This window comes from Sander lucioperca, chromosome 22 (genome assembly GCF_008315115.2).
Source record: "Sander lucioperca isolate FBNREF2018 chromosome 22, SLUC_FBN_1.2, whole genome shotgun sequence".
In the NCBI taxonomy this organism is placed as follows: domain Eukaryota; kingdom Metazoa; phylum Chordata; class Actinopteri; order Perciformes; family Percidae; genus Sander; species Sander lucioperca.
In genome coordinates, this window is record NC_050194.1 from 8,974,087 (window position 1) to 8,996,949 (window position 22,863).

Below are 22,863 nucleotides of genomic sequence, written 5' to 3' on the forward strand. Positions count from 1 at the left end.
TTGGAATGTCACTAGTTTTGCAGGTAATTCTCTATAATGTTTATTTGTGTGTATTTCCTGTGTGTGTAATATATATATTTTCAAGCCCCTACAGCTTGCATACAACAACATAATTCCAGTAAAATGGGAATCAGACAGTGTTACTGCAGATTTGCCAAAAAATCGTTTCACAAGAAGGCATTTTAAGTAAAACACATTATGGAATAGCATGCGCCACCAAATGCTTTTAGCACACTCTGAAGTGAGAGGAAGCCACAGAAGACATCTGGAAACTCTACGTCTTGCTTATTGTTTCTGGGTATCAGCTTATTTTTCATCTTATTGTTTTTGTGCAATACAGAATCACTCATGAGTAATACATATCAGGCTTCCTGCAACCGCAACACAGAAATGTAAACATGTTAAGGGATTGTTGGTCCCAACTGCACTTCAACATCTGTGTTTCATTAATACAATGGATAGGACTGTCATAACCTAATCTAAATGCATTAGTGGATGGATTTATTGTATCCAGGTGGACATATTTACATGTTCCCTACTGGTTAGTGATTTTAGCAATTATTTTAAAGCAGTACACCTGATTAAAAACACATACTCAATATCTTTTTTGATATTGTAAATAAAAAAAGGCTAGGCTGTTGTTGATTTTTTGTTCTTTGGTGGAGTATTCCAATTATTATGATGCAAAACTGCCCAAAAATATGCAGCGTATGATATTTCCAATGCAGGTGTTTTGAAGTTGTGTTAGCATGAAATAGAAGGGGGTTCTTACACATCAATCATGTCCCCTTAATCCCGTGAAGATAGGAGTCCATTGGAGAAAAAGACTAACTTATCCTCAGACAGATCATAATGCAATGGATATTTAAGATATGTTGCATTCTGAGTCATGGGTGTGATTTTACACATGTGAAAGAATTCGCTCGCCTAATTTAATTTTCACCACAAAAACCTTTTTCAAAAACAGTATTGGTCCACTTTTCCTCCTAAAAATAAAAATAAATTAAAAGAAACTATCCTATCTGGCTGCTGTGGTACAAAACTACTCACAACAAAATGTTGGATGTGTTTGGATTCTCGAGTTGATTATACCGTTTTTATTACACGTAACCATCAATGTTACAAAGTTATTGCAGCAGCGCTTTACAGGCAAAGTTCAAGTTGTGGACGATGTCGAAACTTTGAGTAGAAAGTATTGGAAAACAGGAAATGGAGTGCTTAGTGGAAGAGTGGAATCACTTACTGCTGATCTAGCTGCGGGTCAAAGGTCAACATGCTTAAGAATTACCACTGAGAGGTGAAAAAGAGCAGCATACCTGGAAGAGGAACATCCCAGAGTCTGTTCCTTGTCAGAAGGCAGTAAAAAGTCCACACACATGCACGCACGCATGCACGTACGCACGCACGCGCATGCACGCGCACACACACACACACACACACACACACACACACACACACACACACACACACACACACAAACATTAAAGTGCTCATATTATGCTCATTTTCAGCTTGTACCAGAATAGGTTTACATGGTTTAATTTTCAGAAAACACCATATTTTTTGTTGTACTGCACATTGCTGCAGCTCCTCTTTTCACCCTGTGTGTTGAGCTCTCTGTTTTAGCTACAGAGTGAGACATCTCACTTCTGTTCCATCTTTGTTGGGAGTCGCACATGCGCAGTAGCTAGGTAAGGACTACTAGCCAGTCAGAAGCAGAGTATGAGGGTGTGCCATGCTAGCAGCTAGGCGAGCATTATAACGTGTGTTACAAAGTGACGCACGTTCGTCACGGAAATAAAGGCTGGACTACAATAGAGCTGTTTGGAGCAGTTTGTGAACAGTGTTTTCTGTTGGAGATGGTAAGTCCCTTTGGCAATTTTCACTTTGTAAACCTATAACGTGCTGAAATGATATATAACACAATAAAGGAAAGGGAAAATGCCAAAAAGCATAATATGAGCACTTTAAAGTAAAACTTGTACTGCCACAGTGTCAAAATACACTAATACTAGTCCATTATTGAAAATGTTACTTGAACAAAGTAGTAAGTATTGTTGACAATGATGTTCTTAAAAGTATAAAGTACTCAATGCCAAAAAAAATGCCCCTGTGTGTGTTATACCATCCATATTAAGGAATTATTACTGCTTTATTAATATGTCAGTAGCATATTAACATTGTGGTTGTGGTCTTTTAGCCTGTGTACAGTAGGACTACTGTGGCGTAGGAATGCAACATATTTAAAGAAAAAACGTATAATTTCTCTTAGTTTATAGTTTCTGTCAGTTTTAAATGAAGAGTCTTAATTTGTGAAGCTGTCGGATAAATGTAGTGGATTAAAAAGCACAATATCTCCCTGAATTGTTGTGGCATCAAATGGAAACTCTAAAGTACACGTATCTCAAATTTGTACTTAAGCACAGTACCTAGTTACATTCCTCCACTGTCCACACCATACATACATACATATACATGCACCTTGTAGTTGGCACAGACCTGTGACAGAGTGGTGCATGCATACATGAAACTGCTCGTAGCCTTTTGCTGTCTTTATTTGCCATCTTTTCTCCTGTGTATTCTCATCAGATCCTCACAGGTTTCAAAATCAAATTTCAGATTTCATTTTTGTTTTAACCAACTGAAATATGTTTGATTTAATCCCTGATAAGACAGTGGAATGTCGTTGCACTTTATATTTATTATATGTAAAAAAAAACAATAAATACTGAACTCAGCTTTCCACACTCCTCTGTGGTTGTTCATTATATCTTCAATGAATTAAGTCACCCCCACTGCTATCTCTGCTGTCAAAGTGATTGACCAATAGGCTGCGAGCAGAGGCGGGTCTTAAACTGTAATAGACACGTGTACCGGGAAGTAGGAAGTAAATACATAAGAGTCGTGGTGCCACTGGAAAGAAGTGAGTAAACCTGATACTAATGCAACAAATTAACCGATAACATAAACTAAGGGTAAAACTAAAACATGCCGAATGAATGCATGTTGCTTCATAATACCGCAAATAGAGTTCGAGTGAAATATAACAGCGTTTTTGTTTTATAATATAAGGCGAGCAAAAATTTAAAGTTAGCCGGTTGGCTCTCATTTACAGGTTAGGCACACGTCAGTTACCTGTACATTATGAACTATATATCTGTGTTTGTAACTCAGTTACACGAAGACCAGTTAGGCTATATACCACACAGAGCAGTGTTAACTTGTCATTGAAAATGTATTGCGCTTTTATGAAATTAATAAGTACATTAGTAAGTCCTATTTACCATATTGAGTTGTCAGCCGTCAATACATTAAAGAAGCTTTCCCGGCAACTGTGTGGTAAATATGTTTTTTTATTTTTTTATTTATGTGCTCATGAAAATTCGATAAATACATGAAAGCAGTTCCTGCAGCTTACATTAGTAAATGCACCCATGTTTATTTATTGCATATGGATGTGAGAAGTTGCAAGTTCAACTACTTTAAAGTTGTGACTTTTGAAAGCAGAAATAGACCTTTTTCAGGACAGACATGTTGACATGTCATAGTAGGAACAGCACAGGTGTATTCAAAACCATTAATGATGGCTGCATTCCACTTAGGAGAGGCCCTGGTATTGTGCATGCTGACTCACTGAAATAGTTTACTGGGACACTTGATGGAATTGAGCCATCGTTAGGGTTATCAATTTCAGCTGTGCTCTTCCTACTATGACAAGTCAACATGTCATCGTGGCTAATGTTAGCTAACTTTATATTGCTGACGTGCCATGACTTTATGACGCTTATCTTCTTGTGCTACTGTTACACTATTGCACTATAACACTTACCTTAATGCAAACTCATCTGTACCTCCAAATAAACACATTGTAGAGCTTACGTTAATTAACATGAATGTAAAAGTCCCACTTAAATCATTGGATTTAAAAAAAGAGTGTGTTTTGCAGTAGAAATGACTAAGTCACATCCCTAGTACTATTTACAGCAGCTACTGTACATTGCATGTGTTGTGTGAGAAACTTAAATCATCAACATTAATTTAGGCTGTACTATATCATCTTCTAATTGGAAAATTGATGGGCCAACCCCAACAGGTTTAGCTACACCAATTACAGTTCGAATTCCAGGATATTCAAGTCCTGAGCAAACAGGATTTTGACTCTCTGTTGATTTATTTAGTTGTGTGCTGAAACAAACACAGCCGGTGTTAGTGCCAGACTAGTAATGCGAGGGCATAAAGGCACACATTTAGGATGAGTCAGCCTAAGCACATTTAGCCTTGTTGTTGGGTTCTGTTGTTTATTCTCTTGTCATTCTTGTCTAAACTTGGGAATCCCAAATATAAGCCTAAGCCCTGGTAGCTCACCTGGTTGAGCGTGCGCCCCATGTACAAAGGCGCAGTCCTCACCGCAGCAGCCCGGGTTTGAGACTAACCCATGGCCCTTTGCTGCAGGGTAGTTACTGAAAAGATTTTCAGACTCCAAATTCTCGAAGTCGTTCCTGGAAAGATAAGAGCGAGATATTATCAGCCACATCTTCCAATATAATGCGAATGTGCCATGGGATTGCTTTGAGTGTATGTGTGTTGTTTGTGTTGAATGCTCAGAAATACCCCCCCCCCCCCCTCCCCTTACACTGAACAAAGTCAATCAACACTGTTCTGCTCATCTACCTCATGTATATTTCAATCTTACAATTACATTATTGCTATTAATATATTACCATTGCAATGAACTGCCTTGCACTATATTTATATTTTTAAATCTTAAATCTCAGACTTAAATCTCAGACTTAAATCTCAGACAATATTGCACTATTCCTTCCCTCTCTTCAATTGCTATATTTCTTGTAAAATTGTAAATTCTGTTGTATTGTTATACTGTATACTTAACATTATCCTTTCTGTTTTTAATGTTAAGTGAGCGTTGTACTTTGAGAGCTAAGATTAACCGGAGTCAAATTCCTTGTTTGTTTACGCAAACCTGGCCAGTAAAGCTGAATCTGATTCTGATTGGTCCAGGTCTGGCACCATGCTGGAAGGCTACAGCCCTGTGACCCAGGCCCTGCTGGGGACTCTGTTCACCTGGGGTCTGACTGCTGCCGGAGCAGCCCTGGTGTTTGTCTTCTCCAGTCGACAGGTATTGTCCCGTATGAACCCAGAACCCCCATACACGCACACAGCTCGAGTAAACACTTTACACATTGTTTTAATGGAATGGTTGGCATTTTGGTATATGCTGTACGCTTATCCACTGACTTGGCAAGAGTTGGATGAGAAGATAGCACTCCCCCACCCCTACTAACTAACACGTTGTATCTAATTTGTACAAACAAAATGAGGTCCAACATGTCGATTAGTGAGCTCTAGAGGTTCTGGTAGGTGGATTTAGTTACCCCCGGACAGAGCCAGGCTAGCTGTTCCCCCCCCCCCCTGCTTCCAATCTTCATGTTAAGCTAAGGCAACTGTCTCCTGGCTAAAACATCAAATTTAACAGACGGACATAAGAGTGATATCGATCTTCTCATCTCACTCTTGGCGTGAAAGCAAATACGCCTGTTTTCCAAACTTTGAAAACTATTTCTTTAAATGTGTGGATGTTCTATATATTATATATATGCTCTAACTCTTCGAGTGCTCTTCTAGTTTTAAATGTTCTTTGCCACTGAGCGGCTGATGCCTGAGATTTTCCAATATTACCGCTAGAGTCAAAGTACATCATGTGAAACAACTCATGACAGAATGGTTTCACTGGTAGATTTTAGTTTAGTTTTTTGTTATCTCTGGACTTCTGACTCTCGGGACATGTTGCAGTTTTGCCGCTTATGTCAACAATAAGAGGTTTACGGAGGGGTTTGAAGATATTGATTTGACTGACTCGCACAGTCTCTCTCCTTATCTGCCTTTTTCAGAAACGCATTTTGGATGGAAGTTTAGGCTTCGCAGCTGGGGTGAGTTAGATTTCTTTTTACACACACACACACACACACACACACACACACACACACACACACACACACACACAGGTAGGAGGGTGCTGCTATTTGATTGGTTTTTGGACAAGCAGGCTGACTTTCTTCCAGAGACAGACAAAGCCTGACACTTCCAGATGCCACATTATTCTTAAAAGTTTGAGATTATTCCCTCCCCCCGAAGGAGTTCTTGGCCTTATCATGTCTAAAGAGGTATTATGCTGCAATAGAAAATACACTGCGTAAACCTCACGATGTGACTCTTACAATTACATATTTTGATTTCCTGAGGGCTAAGCAGTTCACAGCCGATATCTATCAAGTGTGTCAGGTTAGGGCATCAGTGGCAAATCTAAAGAACTGTGAAGTCTCCGAGTGACGTCTATTAAAATATTAAAAATGTAATAATAAAAGCTATCATGTACTATATCTCTGCTGGGATTTAGGCGAGCTGCAAAGCTGCTTAAATTATTATACGTTCATAAAAGAGGGAAAATTATAGGACGAACAGCTCCACACAGTGTGTGAGGTGCGGTACAGAATGTAAAACATTCATTTTTGTAACCTATAGGCGGTTGCACAACAGAACAAGCGTAAACAAAACTTGACTTATAGACCTTTTTCACGGCAGACATGTTGACATGTCATAGTAGGAACAGCACAGGTGTATTCAAAATCATTAATGATGGCTGCATTCCACTTAGGAGAGGTCCTGGTATTGTGCATGCTGACTCACTGAAATAGCTTACTGGGACACTTGATGGAATTGAGCCATCGTTAAGGTTATCAATTTCAGCTGTGCTCTTCCTACCATGACAAGTCAAAATGTCTGCTGTGAAAAAGGTCCATTGACGAGTATAGCAGACGGATAAGCAGAGGGCAGAGAGCATACCAAAAACCAAAGAAGTGTAATGTTATTTTTATTTAACCTGTGTGGACTTAATTGCAAAACACTCGCATAATTTCCATACACCACAAAAATTTAGTTTTTCCTACATTCAGATTTACCCTATACCTTATATCTGCCTTTCAGTCTTTTGAATGCATCCACTGAGAAAACTATAATGGTGTGTTCACACAGAACGGGGAAATTTGCATTTCTCTACTCATGCAAGTTTGATTGCAGGATGATATTGGGATCATTTGTGTTTATATGCGTTACTCACACCGGTGCAGAGCTGTAGGCACCATGGCAAATTCCTTGTAAGTGTTACTAACTTGGCAATAAATCTTTTTCATGATTTAGATTTCTTTCCGTCGTCAACTTAATCAAGATAAACCACTATTGCTGTTGTGGTACCTGTTACGTAACTCCCAGATACGTCGGAAAAGCAAAGGCCGTCGTGTCTGGATCAAGATTATAATCGTTAACGAAAACTAGATGGGGGGGGAAAAAAACATTGTCGTTAACTGAAATAAAAATAAAAACGAGGCATTACAAAAAAAGATAACTAAAACTGCAATCATCTGAAAAAAAAATGAAAATTTCAAAAATGAAATAAATTTATCGAGTAAATGTCCTCAGTTTTCGTCTTTGTCAATGTCTTTCACAGAGCAAATAACGTTATATCTTTCTGAGTTGACATTTCCGACCATAGACCCGTTTTAGACAGTCTATGCCATAGACATATATAGTTTCCGACTGGGAACCCAGAGATTCTGACATTCCATGTCCAATTGAACACAACATAGTCCATGCCCCTCGCCTAGCATCAGGTACCGAAAGTCGGAAGAAAGCGGCAGTCCTATTTGATTATGACTGTGTCAGATAAAAGCAAGTGCCTTGCAGTGGAAAGTGGTAAAATATGTGGACAATTTGTTAAAGGGAAAAATCGCACACATTTTAAAGTACATTTGAGAAGCGCACACAAGGAGGCTAACCTATCTTACCTTCACAAGGTAAAGGAGAACGCAAAGCCCCCTTTCCCCGAAACAGAAGCTAACCCTGGTACAGCCAAGATGGGTAAGCGAGCATCTGGAAAGTGTACCTCCTATGGAGAGATTCTGAGGCTAACAAGCCATCACCTTCCGCTGGCATTCCGTTGACTCCCATTAATTTTGGCGTCACTTTGACAGCGAATAACTTTACATCTGAAGCGTTTAAAGACTATTTTTCCATTGTTTATTTCTAAAGAAACACAACATGTATAAAAGGCTCCATTACCTTGTTTCTCACGTTATGGCCCTGTAGCAGGCGTTTTTTTTGTAAAAATAGGCTAACGATTGTGTCATAACCACGCGACTTTCTGTCGCACAGTAGATAAATTACCTTATAGTTGTCACGATTCACTAGGACAGGAACCCAAAAGCAGACAAGGTAAGTAGAATGGAAAAAGGTAAGTATTTATTTGGTTTTGGTAGGTGGAAGCAGGGGAGTCCAGCTGGTGAGGCAGTGGGTGGAATTGAGTCGGCTGACAGATTAATGCAGATCCAGTAATAATGGTGAAGCAGACGGCCAGACGGAAATGGAGAGAATCTTCCAGGTCACAAAACTGCAGACAGAGGAATAGGCAGATTAGCAACGGCAAAACGTCACAAAGCAACAGAACAAACTTCTCAAACTTTCTAACTGATACTCTAGCAAACATACTGGTGAGGCTAACGATCCGGCAGGGAATGGATGTCAGTTCACGGCTTAAATGGTGGAGAGGTGATGATCAGGACCAGGTGTGCAGATTGCAGATGAGATACAGGTGAGTGTGATTGCAGATTCTCCCGCCTTGCTTCGTCGCCAGGCAACCAGACAGGATGCGTTCAGGAACTCCCAGAAAAACAGGTGAAAACAGAAACTGAGGCAGAAAATGAACTTAGGAAGCAGAATTCATGACAATAGTCAAGAGAAGCTCGCAGGCAATCGGAGGGGGGGGGGGATGTGAAGGCATACAGTCAAGGGAGAAGCCCATGAAAGCATCGGAACAAAATATTTCAGCACTGTTTTGCTCCTGCTCTTATGCTCATGGACAGCTCCTACTCACGCTTTCTGTCTCTGCAAGATTGGAAATGATTAAGATTTCTCTTGGCACAGCTCCAGAAGACTTACAACTTCCAGACAGGTTGCTCACGTCACATCTACGTCGTCAAGCTCAGTTTGAGGCTGCGCAGTATGCTCAGCCATCACTGGAGTGTGTCCATTTCTTTTACTGTATGGGTACAGCGCATGGATGTATGGGTACAGGGCCAGGCAGCATGCTGGAGACAACAGTAGGACACACAACAATACAGGCGTGCTTTCACCGGCGACCCGATAGCTGCTGGTTAGTAAATACGCAGGAACACCAAAAGCGGGAGGAAGCGTGGGTTATATGTGGATTGATACTGGGATGTCTACACAACTGTGTGAGTCGACACTTTACTCGAACCAAAGTTCAAAACACCTGTTCATGTATGTCTTCTTTAGTCTATTGGCTGTTTAGGTTTTTTTCCTGGCATACGTAACTTACACATTTTGCACTTACTGCGGCGTCTTGTGTAGACTGTTTACATATCTGTGCTCATCATATGTACATTTTATGTACCGGTGTTATTGTTGAATACATTGTGAATAGCCTACATATTTCTAAAATTGTATGATGTTTTTGTTGAGTTATAATTACACAATACTTTTTTTCTGACCTTTTTGAATCTTGCCCCTAACAAATAACCCCATTACAAAAAAGACTAAAACTAACACCAAAACTAACAAAAAAATTTCAAAAAGTGAAAACTAAACTAGCAAACCCGCTTTAAAAGCTAATTAAAACTAAACTGAATTTAAAAACTAAAAGTCAAAACGAAATAAAAATAAAGTCTAATAAAAAATGCAAAACTATAATAACCTTGGTCTGGATACAAAACGTCATCCAGAGGAGCTCACAGCTCGGCACATTTCCCCACCTTCCCTAGAATCTCAACGCTGATAGGCTTTCACGTCATTTGCATTGCGTATTTGCATTGACTTTGTATGTAATTGTGTCGTGCAAATCGCTTGCATTGCACCCCTGCGTGAAAAACGCCATGAGACATTTTCATGAATTTGATTTTACAGTTCTTTTTTCAAAATTTTCATTTTTTTTTAAATGATAACTTTGATTTTCAGAGAACTTTGACCTCTTGAATGTAGCCAGCTTTGTAAAAAAAACTGTCTTATAACCATATTTGAAGAAAGAAGAAGCTTTATTATTCGTCACAAACAATTGTACAGTACAAATAGAGCTGGGCAACATGGAACAAATCAAATATCATGATATTTTTGACAAAATACCTCAATGTCGATATTGTGGCGATATTGTAGTGTGACTATTGATGCTTTCACAAAATATTAACACTGAGTTTTGATAAATTATCTCCAATAATGTGGATACAATGACTAAGTGGGTAACGGCAAATAATAGAACTAGAATAGTCTAGTAACTTCAGAAAATTACATCACTTTACTGTAATTACAGCCTTTAAAGCCAGGAAAAGACCACTTGTGTCATATCACAATATTACAATATCCAAAATTTAAGACAATATCTAGTCTCATATCGATGTCGATATAATATCGATATATTGCCGAGCCCTATGTACAATGTAGTTAAATTCCATCTCTGCATTGAACCCATCCTAAGCATTAGGATCTCTTGTGGTTGAGGGCTAACCCCATAGATGTAGAACAACCAACCCGCTCCAGCTCTGACCCACAGCCACCTGTGTGAAATGTTTTTTTTTTTTTTTTTTTTTAGTCCTTTGAAACATAATTGCGATTCCTCATAGTGATTCTCAGATTGTTGATAATGACAGGCCCAGATAAGTGAGTTGATAAGTCTAATGCCAAATGATGAGAGATTGTCCACACTTCCTTAAGGAAAGAGAATGGCAGAAAATATAGATCGCATCTCAAATCAGCCCTAATCCAACCCCTTATCTATTCTTTGGTCTTAACTGCTTTTCAATTATGTCCCAGGCAGTGCTGATGCTCTTATACATTCCAGTGACATGATATAGGCAGGGAAGAGCTGAGGGGTGTTTCTGTCTGACATTTGCTTAACGTCTTTCCAATTTTGTGAGGAGCATATCTTTTTTTTTTTATTATCTATTTTTGATGAATTTAGCCACTCAGCATGAACACTATGAATTATTGATACAGTCTCTCCAATTGTACAGCCTCTTGTTGGCATAATATGCTTTACAGTAATAAGTAAGTAATAAGAAACTCAATTTTTCATTCTGTTCCTTGCATATTATATTTTATTTTTTGGCTGTGATAGTCCTGTAGATAGACTCAGTTATAAATAGCCGGGCCCGTAGCAGCATATACAAATGTAGGACTGGTAGAAGTACTAATTAGGAAAGTATGTGCAGTATACTGTTCTACCTTGGTTGCAGTTTGGGTTCTCTTACTGTAAGTGTGTGCTTTAAATTAAATGTTGACTTCTCAGACATCCAAAGTACAGGATTGGTTTTGTAACAATTAAGATAAGAAATAGGAGCTGTTGTTTTTACTGTGTACCTGGAAAAAATGCTAAGAAGCTATCAGTATTAATAATACGGGATATATGGATGGAGAGAGACTAAGTGATGCGGCTAAAGGTACCCAACTTATGCAATTTTGTGCTTGTTGAATGCAGGCAGTAAACGGCAGTCCTTTGCACTCCAAGATGTTGTGCCTCTGCGATCTGGCTGTGCCGAGTGACAAAGTTACTGCTCCATTTGGCATTCATATTGGACAAATTCAACTATTCAGCTATATCAGTTTCTGAGAAAGAAAATGCCTGAGGGGCTTGAATGGAAATGGAAAAAGGAGGGAAGTAGATCTTCTATCCCCTTTATGTTGTTTTCAAATAGGAATGTCATGAGCAGCCTTGGGATTGCTTTCTGGCTGCAGATGGAGAATAAAAGAAGTTCAAACAGATAGGAGGCAGATACTGACGGAGGGAAAGTTACATTTAGTGATGGGGATTCTTTTTCAGTCCTCGATGATGGTCAGCAGAAGCAGAAATAGCTTTTTATCATTCGTTAAACAATTTCTTCCTGCCCTTCCACAATTTTCTCTTTTCCTTGTGCAAAGCATAGCAAATACACCCAGCTGCCAAGCGTTTCACCTCTGTCTCACATCTACTAGCATGGAGTCTCACCTAAAAAGGGATTTTGAAAACGTCAGAGTAGGGCTAAACGATTTCATTATAACATGAAACTGAAATTTCTGAAATAAATGAAAAAATCCACTGAGATAATATAATAATAAAAATAGGAAAAAAAATGTTAAACCAAATGTTACACCAAACATTTAACATGCACACAATATTGCTAATACTATTCTATTGATTTGCGGTCTTCACCATTAGCTAATCGCACTCTTTCAAATTTTGATTTGAAAACGAGAGGGAGTATGGATAACGAATGAATTGAAAGAGATGTCGTTGACCCCGCTCCTGTCCTTTTGCAGCTGTTTTCAGAGTTTTAAAGTTGGAGGAGCAGAGATAGATCAAAACAATTCAATTCATAATTATAGCAGTTGGAATGATGAGCAGTGGCAGTTATAGTAACAATAAAGATAGTGGAACTATGACTAGAACTAATAGTTGTAGCATCAGGGCGTTGCGTGGCAATGCAGGGCATTGTGGGGCACAGCAGGGCGTCGAGCAGGACCACGGCAGCAGCTGCAACCAGGATTTAGGTGCCAACCCAAGCCTCGCCTGTGAGGCGAGAAAACATAAGGACTCTGGGGAATAAGCTCCCTGGAGATAAGCTAGTGACAAGCATTTCTGGGACATCAATGCACGCAGATGCAAAGAGGAAGGAGATCAGTGTGTCAAAGGAAGTCCCCCAGCAATCTAGACCTATAGCAGCATAATTACGAGCTGGTCCAAGGCAAACCTGAGCCAGCCCTAGGTTGGAAGATGAATCGGACGACTATGAAGAGAAGCAGAGAAGAGGAGGGATGCCGTGTCTGTAGCGTACACTCTCCCCCGCCAAAACAGCATACCATATTGCCCCAGAATTTTAAAGGGATGTGTTAAAAAAAAAGCTACATATATTATAAGATGTTTGCAAATATTTGCAAGAATTTTAAGCTTTGATTGGATTTTTCTAACCAACATACACCCTGTGAGATGTAGTCAACTCCTCTCTTTACATTTTAAAGTACTGTACACACGCTTGCCCCTTGGACGTTTTTCAAATCACAAACACCAGATATTTTCTAATGTCAGCACTAAGTTTATTAAAAACTCAGGCTACATTTACATTGCTAGGTTTTGTTTTTAAAGCGGAGTTTTGAGCCAAAAGCGATCTCTGTGCTCACAAGTGTTTTTAGCTCCAGTAGAATAACTAATCTCCGTTTAAACTAACACCCCCAAACCGCATATCTCATCAACATTCTTGTATACTGGGCATGCACGTGCCAGGGTAAATGGGAAGCATCATGTATACCCTGCCCGTTGCCGGTAGTTGCCATGGTAGCTTAGTCTCAGAGTTGGCATGACCCAATCAGGCGGCAAAACATTGGCGTCGGTGTTGCCGAAGGTCTCCGTTTGCTGCCGTTGAGAGTGCAACACAACCCCGGAGGTTCCAAACCAAAACGGGGTCAGAAGTGTTTTCAAATTTCTCTGAAGGGGCAGTGTGAATGTGAGGTGGAAACGTAGTAAAAGATAATCGCTTTTAAACCAAAACGTTTTTTTTTTTTTTTTTTTGAAGCCCTTCTGAGTTTGCAGGTATGTCCATATATGTGCGCCTGCTCTACCAACTGAGCTAACCTGGCCACACAATACAACAGGAATACCTCCTCCCACTTCACAACGTTATTGGGCTATAGAGAACTTTCAGCTCACCTCTTTTAGTCATTCAGAATGCTCAGAGGAAACCACAAGTATTCTGCTTTCAGAAATGAAAATCCCACTTTAGTAAATATTTACAATATCCTAATGAGTTGGCCAACATGATGTTTTTAAAATTATTTGTGCAGTCCTCACAATTGACATAATCTCAGCCAGTACAATTTCAACATGTCATATTTAAGTTAATTTACACAAGTGAACATGGTATAAAAATGTGGTTTGACATTAGTTATCTAATTAACATTTATTCATAATTGATGTTTCGCTGACATCTGCTGCTATATCCGTGTACTAAATATACACTTAGCTGAGTGTGTTGAAATGGCATATTGGATAGAACAGATGAGATGGAATCCGTCAATCAAATCAAATCAAATGTTACTGCAGGTAAAAATCTTGAGGTGACTCATAAAGATATGGCTTTCTCAGAGAGACTGTAATGTACAGAATAATTGTTAGTAAGATGAACAATAGTTCAAAAAGTGAGAAAAGAACCTACAGATAATGGTCTCTGTCAAGCATACATGCAGAAAAAGAAAAAAAATGAATAACAAAAATCAACATAACACGAGACCTGTTAGGTAGAGGCCATAGGCTTGTTAAGTCCTACCTCCAGTCTTCACCACAAACAAAATCACAATCCAATTTGATTAACCACACAGACTATTTTAAACAATGCAAAAATATTTCTCCAATTTTTGTTTCCACTTGATCAAAATTAAGAACAAAAAGAACCAAAAAAAAAGCACCATTAACATCCTGATATTTTCACTCTTCTTCCTCACTTCTGTACTTTTCAAAAATATATCCTTTGTACCTTTTTTTTTTTGTTTTGTTTTGATTTGCACTATATTTATACTTTGTTTGATCGATTTGGCCAGACTATTCCACAAAACCACCCCACAAATCGAAATACACATACTTTTGAATTTGGTCCGAGCGTACTGCTGTTTCAAACTGAATTCCCCTCTTAAGTTGTAACGGTCTGTGGACAATTGTTGTATGTTTCCAGGCAACTGTTTTTTTTTTCGTTTTTTTTCTTTGCTTGATAAATAATTTGTGCAGTTGGGTGGGTGTTTCACGACCTGCATTTCATTCTTTTTGCATGTCATGTGATTCAGATGCCGTCCTGTTCCCGTGCTTTACATCTGCTGTCCCCCCAACTCACACACCCTGAAACCAACCCATGCAAACACACCCTCAGATTCAGATACAGATGGACACACACACGCAGGCATGCCATACGGTCTTTATCACAGCAGATAATCACGTCATGCTGTCCCAGAACACAGCGTCTCTCAGCTGTTATTGTTGGCAAAGAATAGCAACAATTAATAATTTCTTTGTTTCTGTATAAATCTATGTATCTCTTCTTCCTATTCTTCCAGTCTCACTTCTCTTTGCTTGTTTTAGGTAATGACGCTGTTTATTCTTGGAAGGAAGTGTCAGAGAAAGCTGTTAAAGCGAATGACGTTAATGGGCAACATTTAAGCCCAGTTCTCTGTTTCTTTAAGTTATTTTCCAGGAACATTTGAAATAAAGTTGTTTTTTCTAGTCAGGGCTCAGTTGAATAAACACAACAGTATTTTCTCCACAGACAGTTTATGAAGGCTGCTCCAAATCATGTACAAACAATTTTCATTGGCTGTTAAGTTTTCACTGCTGTGTAGCAACGTCACACTACCTGCTGCATTGGAACAAACTGTTGCCAGTGAACGTAATGTGGATGATATTATGTTACGTCCAAAAGGTATTAGCCAATACAAACTAGTTATATTAGCGTAGGTGTTTCCTCTCCTGGTGATTGGAAGAAATAGCAATGCAACCTATTTTGTATAGTTAATTCTAGGGCTGTTGGAACGAATTCCAAAAGTCGAATATTATTCGAATAGTAAAAAAAATCAACCCTATTCGAATGCTGAAATTACTATTTGCGATTTATTTATTTATTTATTTTTTTTATATAAATATGTTGGATAACGTTAGCTAATCTCCCTCTTCTCGCCTTGGCCTACCTGCATGTAAAAACGAAATGCTTTTGTCATGTCACGTCTGATGAACTATAAGTTGACGGGAGTGAGAAACACAAGGCATAGTGAGGTCTTAAGATCACGGAGCTATAACGTTACATGCCAAGTAACGTTAGTGCAGGGGGAGTGACAGGCTGCGGCTAGAAATCGGAAGACGGTTGGGAAATACTTTTAACATGACTTTAAAATCGACATCCACCGAGCCAAAATGCTTATGTTATCATTGGTTAGCTCGTTTTTGTTTCCTGTCGCGTGTTATAGGAGCTTAGCTGGGAGCTTCATGGAGACAGCTAAAGTTAATGTTAGCTGCCCTTCAGCTGTCAGAGTTAGCTTCGACTTTATATATTACCTTCTAATAGCTGTATTGTCAGTAATGTGACAATCTGCAAGAAACAGGTTGCTTATAAATCATTAAAATATTAGTGACAACAACGTTTGGCTCAGTTATTAATGCCGTTAGCATCGTGGCTAACACTATTATTACTTATTTTATGACAAATTGTTTTTTTTGCAATTCATGTGCTGAAACAAACCAAATGGCATGTGTACTGTAATGAACAAGTGGTTGTAAGCCAGTGTAAAGGAGAGGCCAATAAACAGCATTTAATGCAATTCTAGCATGTGGGGTTTTCTTAGGGTATTATGTTTCACAGAATTCAGCCAACACCATCTCCAAGGCTCTTCAGTGATTTTCGGCATTCCGTGCACAGTTGTCGAAAACAAGCCTAAAGAAGCTGGAGCAGAGGTCAAGGCATTCGTCCATATGGGCATTAGTTCTTTCGCCGTCCTGCTGCCAGATGCGTGTTGTGTGTGAGGTGAATAAGCGTCATGAGGGGTAGACGGTATCTGCCAGGAATACTTAGTGAGGGTGGCATTAGGGCTGCAGCTATCGTTTATTTAATCGAGTAATTGGATAAGAAATACTTTGTTTTATTGAAGAGCAATAATATACAACAGTTTGGTTTAATTTTCGGAAAAAGCAACATTTGTATTGCCTACATTGCTTACAATATCATCTCTCAAAAAACTAAACATATTAAGTGCATTTAAGTGCCATATTACATTGTTTTTAAAGAAAACTTTCTGAAATGCTCAACCTCAAACTAAGGCATACATTAAACATACATAAACGTTACCTTAAAGGTGCAGTAGGTAAGACTTATAAAACTAACTTTCTGTCATATTTGCTGAAACCGACCCTATGTTCGAGTAGAACTACATGAAGCAGGTAATTTAAAAATAAATCTGTCTCCTCTGGCACCACCCTCTTGTAGTGCGATTTGCAAAAAATCCACAGCTCCCTGTTCAGATGCACCAATCAGGGCCAGGGGGGGTTTCTAACTGCATGTCAATCACTGCTCATGCACACGCATTCATTCTACCTTGTGGGGGGAAGGGCTTAGGAGACTGTTTTGGGCTTCAGCAGAAAGGGGGGAGGGACTGTTGATGTTCAAATTTTTTGGCTAAGTCCTGGATCTGCCCAATCCTACCTACAGCACCTTTTAAGTTGTACAACTTAACTTTCAACTTTTACAAGTTTCAACCTCTGACTGATCTGTATATAGGCCTATATGTAAATATTAGTTATACTCAACCTATTTTCATTTATATATTTGATTACAATGTCACACAGCTCTGTTACACTTATGCTAGTAGATCGTTGATCAGCTGTTTCTCCATGAAGAGAGAGAGAGTGAGAGAAAATGGTGCGCGACAATCAGCTGTTTTTCCGGCGCTTTAGATCAAATTGTGGTCACCACTACATATTTTCTTGTCTTTGTTTTTGGTAGTTGTTCTATTTGGTGTAGTTTCATCGTCCATACGACTCTGTGATTTATTTTTGTCGGGTCCGCTTTGTGGAATGGATGATTAAGTTAGACTCAATGTTTTCTGTTGAGATGCTGAAGCATTGATGTCGTGCTATTATTGTGGTAAGCTAGTTCTGTTTTGCAGTAGACACACCGTACAGAGTTTTCGTTTTAATTACGTTTGAACTGATTCCAAACTTTGGACACTTTTTGTCGTTTTCTTTAGCCTGTCTCTTCTCTTAGCCCCCTACGCTCTTTCTTTATTTTGTAATCAGTCTTCATGGCATGTGTCGCCATCAGCAGCGTCGTTAGCCCGGTGTGCGCCAGTAATAATCCTCCGTGCGGAAACACTGTGAGCGATACAACGTTGATAGCATTAATTAAACAAAGCTTCGAGGCAAATCATTTTGCATCGAGGATTTTTAGTAATCAAATTATTCAAGTTACTCGAGGAATTGTTTCAGCCCTAGGTGGCATGTTGTTTTTTCTGTCATGGATTTACCCACACTATAATATTTGGATGTATTGGAATGTAATAATGAATAGCTACTTCTTTTTAATTGCATGTCAATGAGTTATTTCTGGTTTTAAAAGCAGCAGATGAGCCATTACAGTAAGGTTTACAGTATTTTACCCACACATGCTTGCACATTTAATAGGGAAGTAACGATGCATCGTGAATCTGTTATAATCGATATGAATGTGTAAATATTACAACCGCTTTAGACGTCACAGATTTTTTTCTATTCATTTAGTTATTTTGATATGGGATTTGTTTTAGAAATCTTATTTTTATTTAATTGTTATTTAGGATAAAATACAGTTTCAGTTGCACTTTTGATGGGAGGACACAGCTGTTGTTTTGCACAGTTTATATAAATAAAGGGATATTTTTTAGTCATTTGTCTGCAGCTCAATCTGTCTAAAATTGTGAATCATATCCAATCATGAGTTGAGTATAGCGTTACATCCCTATCATTTACAGAACATACAGACACCACACACACTCCTGTTGAAGTCTTCTCATGGTCTGTTAACATACTATTTACAGTTTTTAGGTGGAAAAAGTAAGGCTCCTCAGGAGGAATTGGAGTGAATTCAGTCTTACAAGGCCTTACTTAATTATCAAGGTTCTGCTCATCCTCTCTGGATGCATATATAGAATTTCAAATCATATATTTTTTTCAAGCCGTCCTTCCAAACGTCCTTCCACTCTCCATCACGAGTATCTCTCTCACTGCATCAAATTCACCACTCACTGTCAGATTGCAGTTTTGAGCAGTGCAGAAGCTGTGACTGAATGAGGCATGAGAGTAAAAGAACGAAGGAATGCAGGCAGCAGAAAAGGGGGACTGTTTTAATGGCACAATTGTAAAGACCATAACAAAGCACGACACCGTGTGAACTAACCCTGCGTGTAATGATATGGAGATGGATGACTTGTTATCTGTACAGTATTAGTGAACAATGTATTACTGAAACTATAGATGTTATCTTGCAACTTTTTAAACAGTCCTCTGTTACAAACAGAGCAGTATTAGTTCAATGACCGTGACATCAAACTGTGGGATTTCAACATTTTTGACTAAATTATATAAAAACTATTACTAAATAGTTCACGTCATGAATACTAAACTATTACCTTTGCGTGAATAGGCAGGATATGTTTATTTCTTTACATGGATGAATGCAAATCAAATGAATTGACAATTAATTCCTTGTAGGATTGACTGTTTTCACATAAGGAAAAAGAAAACCAACAAAGTGACAGAATTATAGTAATATAATAATAATAATAATAATAATAATAATAATAATAATAATAATAATAATAATAATAATAATATATAGTAAACATTGTCCCTGTAATCACTCTCAGGCATTGCTTTCCTCATCGTTTTAAGTCAGATGTCAGACTTTATAGCTGATGGAGAGCTGCAGGCTGTATGCCTCTCGCAGCATACTGAACCTGGAACTGGAAAATTGGCTGAATCAATTCAATATTCAGAAATAGATACGCCATGTTTAACTTTAATTTGTATCGCCACCAGCTAGAGCACAGGGCTGTGAGAATAGCAGGGTAGGTTCTAGAGACTGCTATCTTGGCTGTTTGACTTTTACTCCTTGCCCGTGACATTTGCTCGGTAATCTCAGTTCATCTTTGCCCTCGGTGGAATAACTCTTAAAGGGTAAGTACCTTTTTTTTTCAACTGGACCCTATTTTCCTATGTTTTTGTGTGTAAGTGACTGAAAGGGACAACAATCTTTGAAATTAGTCTAGTATTAAGCGTGAATGCTGTAACCGGCAGCCACATACCGGGCTGCAATGTAGCCCTATGTGGCAAATGTTCAGTCAGTTTGGTCCACTAAAAGTGTTGTTTTTGCCATTAAAAGGCTCAGATATTTATTCTAAGTATCTGACAACATTATGGAAAGCATCCCTTCAGATATAGACCTTTTTAGTACCTCTTTGAGACCTATCTGTTTAACCAGAAACCGCTCTGAGGTTGCTAGCGCTAAACCCACCATACTCTGACAACCCATAATGTTGTCAGTACTGCTGTCAAACGATTAAAATATTTAATCGCATTAATGTCATAGTTAACTCGCAATTAATCGCACATTATCTATTCTAAATGTCCCTAGATTTCTTTTTGTCCAATTATTTTTTCTCATTTTAATGCTCTTATCAACATGAAAAAGTGGATCAACTTGCTTTGTACTTTTGTCGCCTGGCTTTGACAAGGGGGCGGAGAATTCGCGTCAGCTGTGTGCTTGGCCATCAAGTGGTATTTCAGACTGGACGTTCTGCGATGATAGCTCAGTTCACAACGACAAAACACACAGATCACTTTGGTCTTGTCAATGGAACCATTTGGCAACTTTTTAAAAGTAAACCTTCCATTCAGAGTCTTATTGGCATCCATTTCAGCGTCTCGCAATCCACTCAAAACGCAACGTTAGCCTACTACTCTTTGGCTGGCTTGCAAGCCCAAACAAGTGTGTGCGGCACGTCTGTTGTTTTGTTTCCGGTCTAGCTAGATCCGGTGTGGTGTTGTAGTTTTTCTAACGTTACTTGTTGTTGCAACAGCATGTGAAAAAAAACTACAAAGTTTGCTATGCCAAAAAGAACGGTAATCTCGCGATAAAAAAATTGACGTCGTTAAAATGGGTTTGCGTTAATGCCGTTAATGACAGCACTAGTTGTCAGACACTAACCTATAATATTAACCTAAGCCTGTCAGCGGCAAAATAAGCACTTTTGTGAACCTTAATACAAGCTGCACGATTTCCCTATTAACTTACATTGTAGCTTGTTTCGCCGCTGCCGACTGCAGCGATCTTGCTTAATACTGGACCAATTTCAAAGATTGTTGTCCATCAGTCACTTGGACATAAAAACATAGGAAAATAGGGTTGAGGTTGAAAAGAATGGTAGTTACCTCTCAATGTTAGCCCCTTAACACCCAGGTGTAAAGGCTAGCTGGCAGTTTGTGCGGGAAGAATCTGTCTGAAAAAACTTTGACCTGCCCTTTTAGAGAGGCATATAATCCTCCAGCTGCACCATGGGAAGATGTTTGGTTGCTAGCAGGATGGTACTTGTCAATTGTTTTTGTAAGTGAATGTGTGAAACTGTAGGAATGTTAAACTGGGCAATGCTTGGAACATGAACTTTTGTTCTGCAGGGCAAGAAACTAAGACTGTTGAAACTTCTGTGGGACATTTTAGCCCCAGAATGGCATATCTCAACAACTTTTGATGGATTGCCTTCCCCTTGGACAACGCTTGTTAAAAGGTGCCCCCCCCCCCCTCGCCCCCCTCTTAGTTTACTTGCTTAGTAAACTTACCTTGAAACAGTTTGAAGCTGCCCTGTGGAGGCCCACCTGCCACTTTGAAAACATCTGGTTTAGTGCAACAACTGGTCAAAGTTTTCACTTATCCAGTAAACTAGCTCAACATTTACTGGATGGTTTGGCCCAAACCTCTGTACAGACATTCATGTTTGCCCGAAAATGTATCCTAATTAAAAAGACTTTGATGATCCTTTGACTTTTCATTTCACATGTTTGGTTCAGAGTGAACAACTATTAGATTATTTGCCAGGAACATTGCTGCATACATGCAGGTTCCCCTCAGGATGAATTGTAACAATCTTGTGCTATCATCGAGTCAATTCAATCTGACCAATACTTGGGTTTATGATCAACTACCATTATAGCTGTTTACATCAGCATGTTAGCATTGTCACTTTGAGCATGTTTACATGCTGATGTTAGCATTTAGCCCAGAGCCCTGTTCTCCCAAAGTACAGCCTCAAAGAAACCCTAGCACGTCTGTGGCATTTTCACACCTATAGTTTCTTTCCTCCAGTCCAAATTAGCTGATTAGTTTGTAAACTTGGAGCGTTTTTCCCTTGGTTTGGGTTCAGACAGAGAAAAATCCAAGTGAACGAAAATGCATCACTACAAACCACGCGAGAACTCAGGACCTTTTTCCTGTATTTGCTTTCTTGCTTCCGCCCCAGACACATCTGACCAATAAGAGCGAACATTCCCAGGTGGTTTGTAGTGATGCCTTTTGGTTCGCTTGGATTTTTGTCCGTGTGAAATGAAACTGAACCAAGGGGGAAACGCTCCAAGTTTGCAAACTCATCAACTGATTCGGACCAGTGCAAACAAACTATAGGTGTGAAAACGCCCTTAGTTTGTTACTGCCCCCAGTGGTCTTGGTCCGGTTGTTTTGGTCTACACCTGAGTGTGATTGCTGTAGGGGGTAAATACTCCAGGGTTTGATTCAGCAGAACTAAATAGGACAGGTGTGAAAATAGCCTTAGTCTTGTTTAAATTTGTTGGCAATACAAATGAACCTCTTACATTTATTTTAATCTCTTCCACTGCTGTAAACTATGTGTATTGGCAATGGATTCAGCTGCCTTATAATTTCAGTAAAAGATTGATTTGACTTTTCTATGTTTTGTCTCAGAACAAGAGACACAGTACATTTGCATTTCTCTCTCCCACCTGAATCACACCCAGTACTTTTACTTCCTTCAATTTTTTTGGCCAACTTGTCAGCTAACTGTGTTCACACAACAATCACAATTCAAAGCTTTTCTACAGTTGTGTTAAGGTTCAGCGATGGGTTTCAGCTGAATGCTTAGAATACAAATGTACTTGACCTACAAGTACAAGTAGTGTACTTTTTTGTATGTCATTTTGTATGTCCATTGGGCAGTCTAACTATGTAAACGCAACACATG

General features: G+C 39.0%; 1 protein-coding gene across 3 annotated transcripts in view; it reads left to right on the forward strand.

Annotated features, from left to right (window-relative positions):
* Nucleotides 1-2,833: 2,833 nt before the first annotated feature.
* The window catches only part of LOC116046902 (zinc transporter ZIP11), a 173,710-nt gene continuing 153,680 nt past the window's right edge, over nucleotides 2,834-22,863 (forward strand). For 2 of the 3 annotated variants that reach the window (XM_031295372.2, XM_031295374.2), the window contains exons 1-3: nucleotides 2,834-2,923; nucleotides 5,020-5,137; nucleotides 5,910-5,948. In XM_031295372.2, the coding sequence (XP_031151232.1) occupies nucleotides 5,030-5,137; nucleotides 5,910-5,948 (147 nt within the window). In that variant the 5' untranslated portion in view covers nucleotides 2,834-2,923; nucleotides 5,020-5,029. Of the gene's footprint in view, nucleotides 2,976-5,019; nucleotides 5,138-5,909; nucleotides 5,949-22,863 lie in introns of all 3 variants that reach the window. The other variant, XM_031295373.2, reaches the window with a different exon arrangement.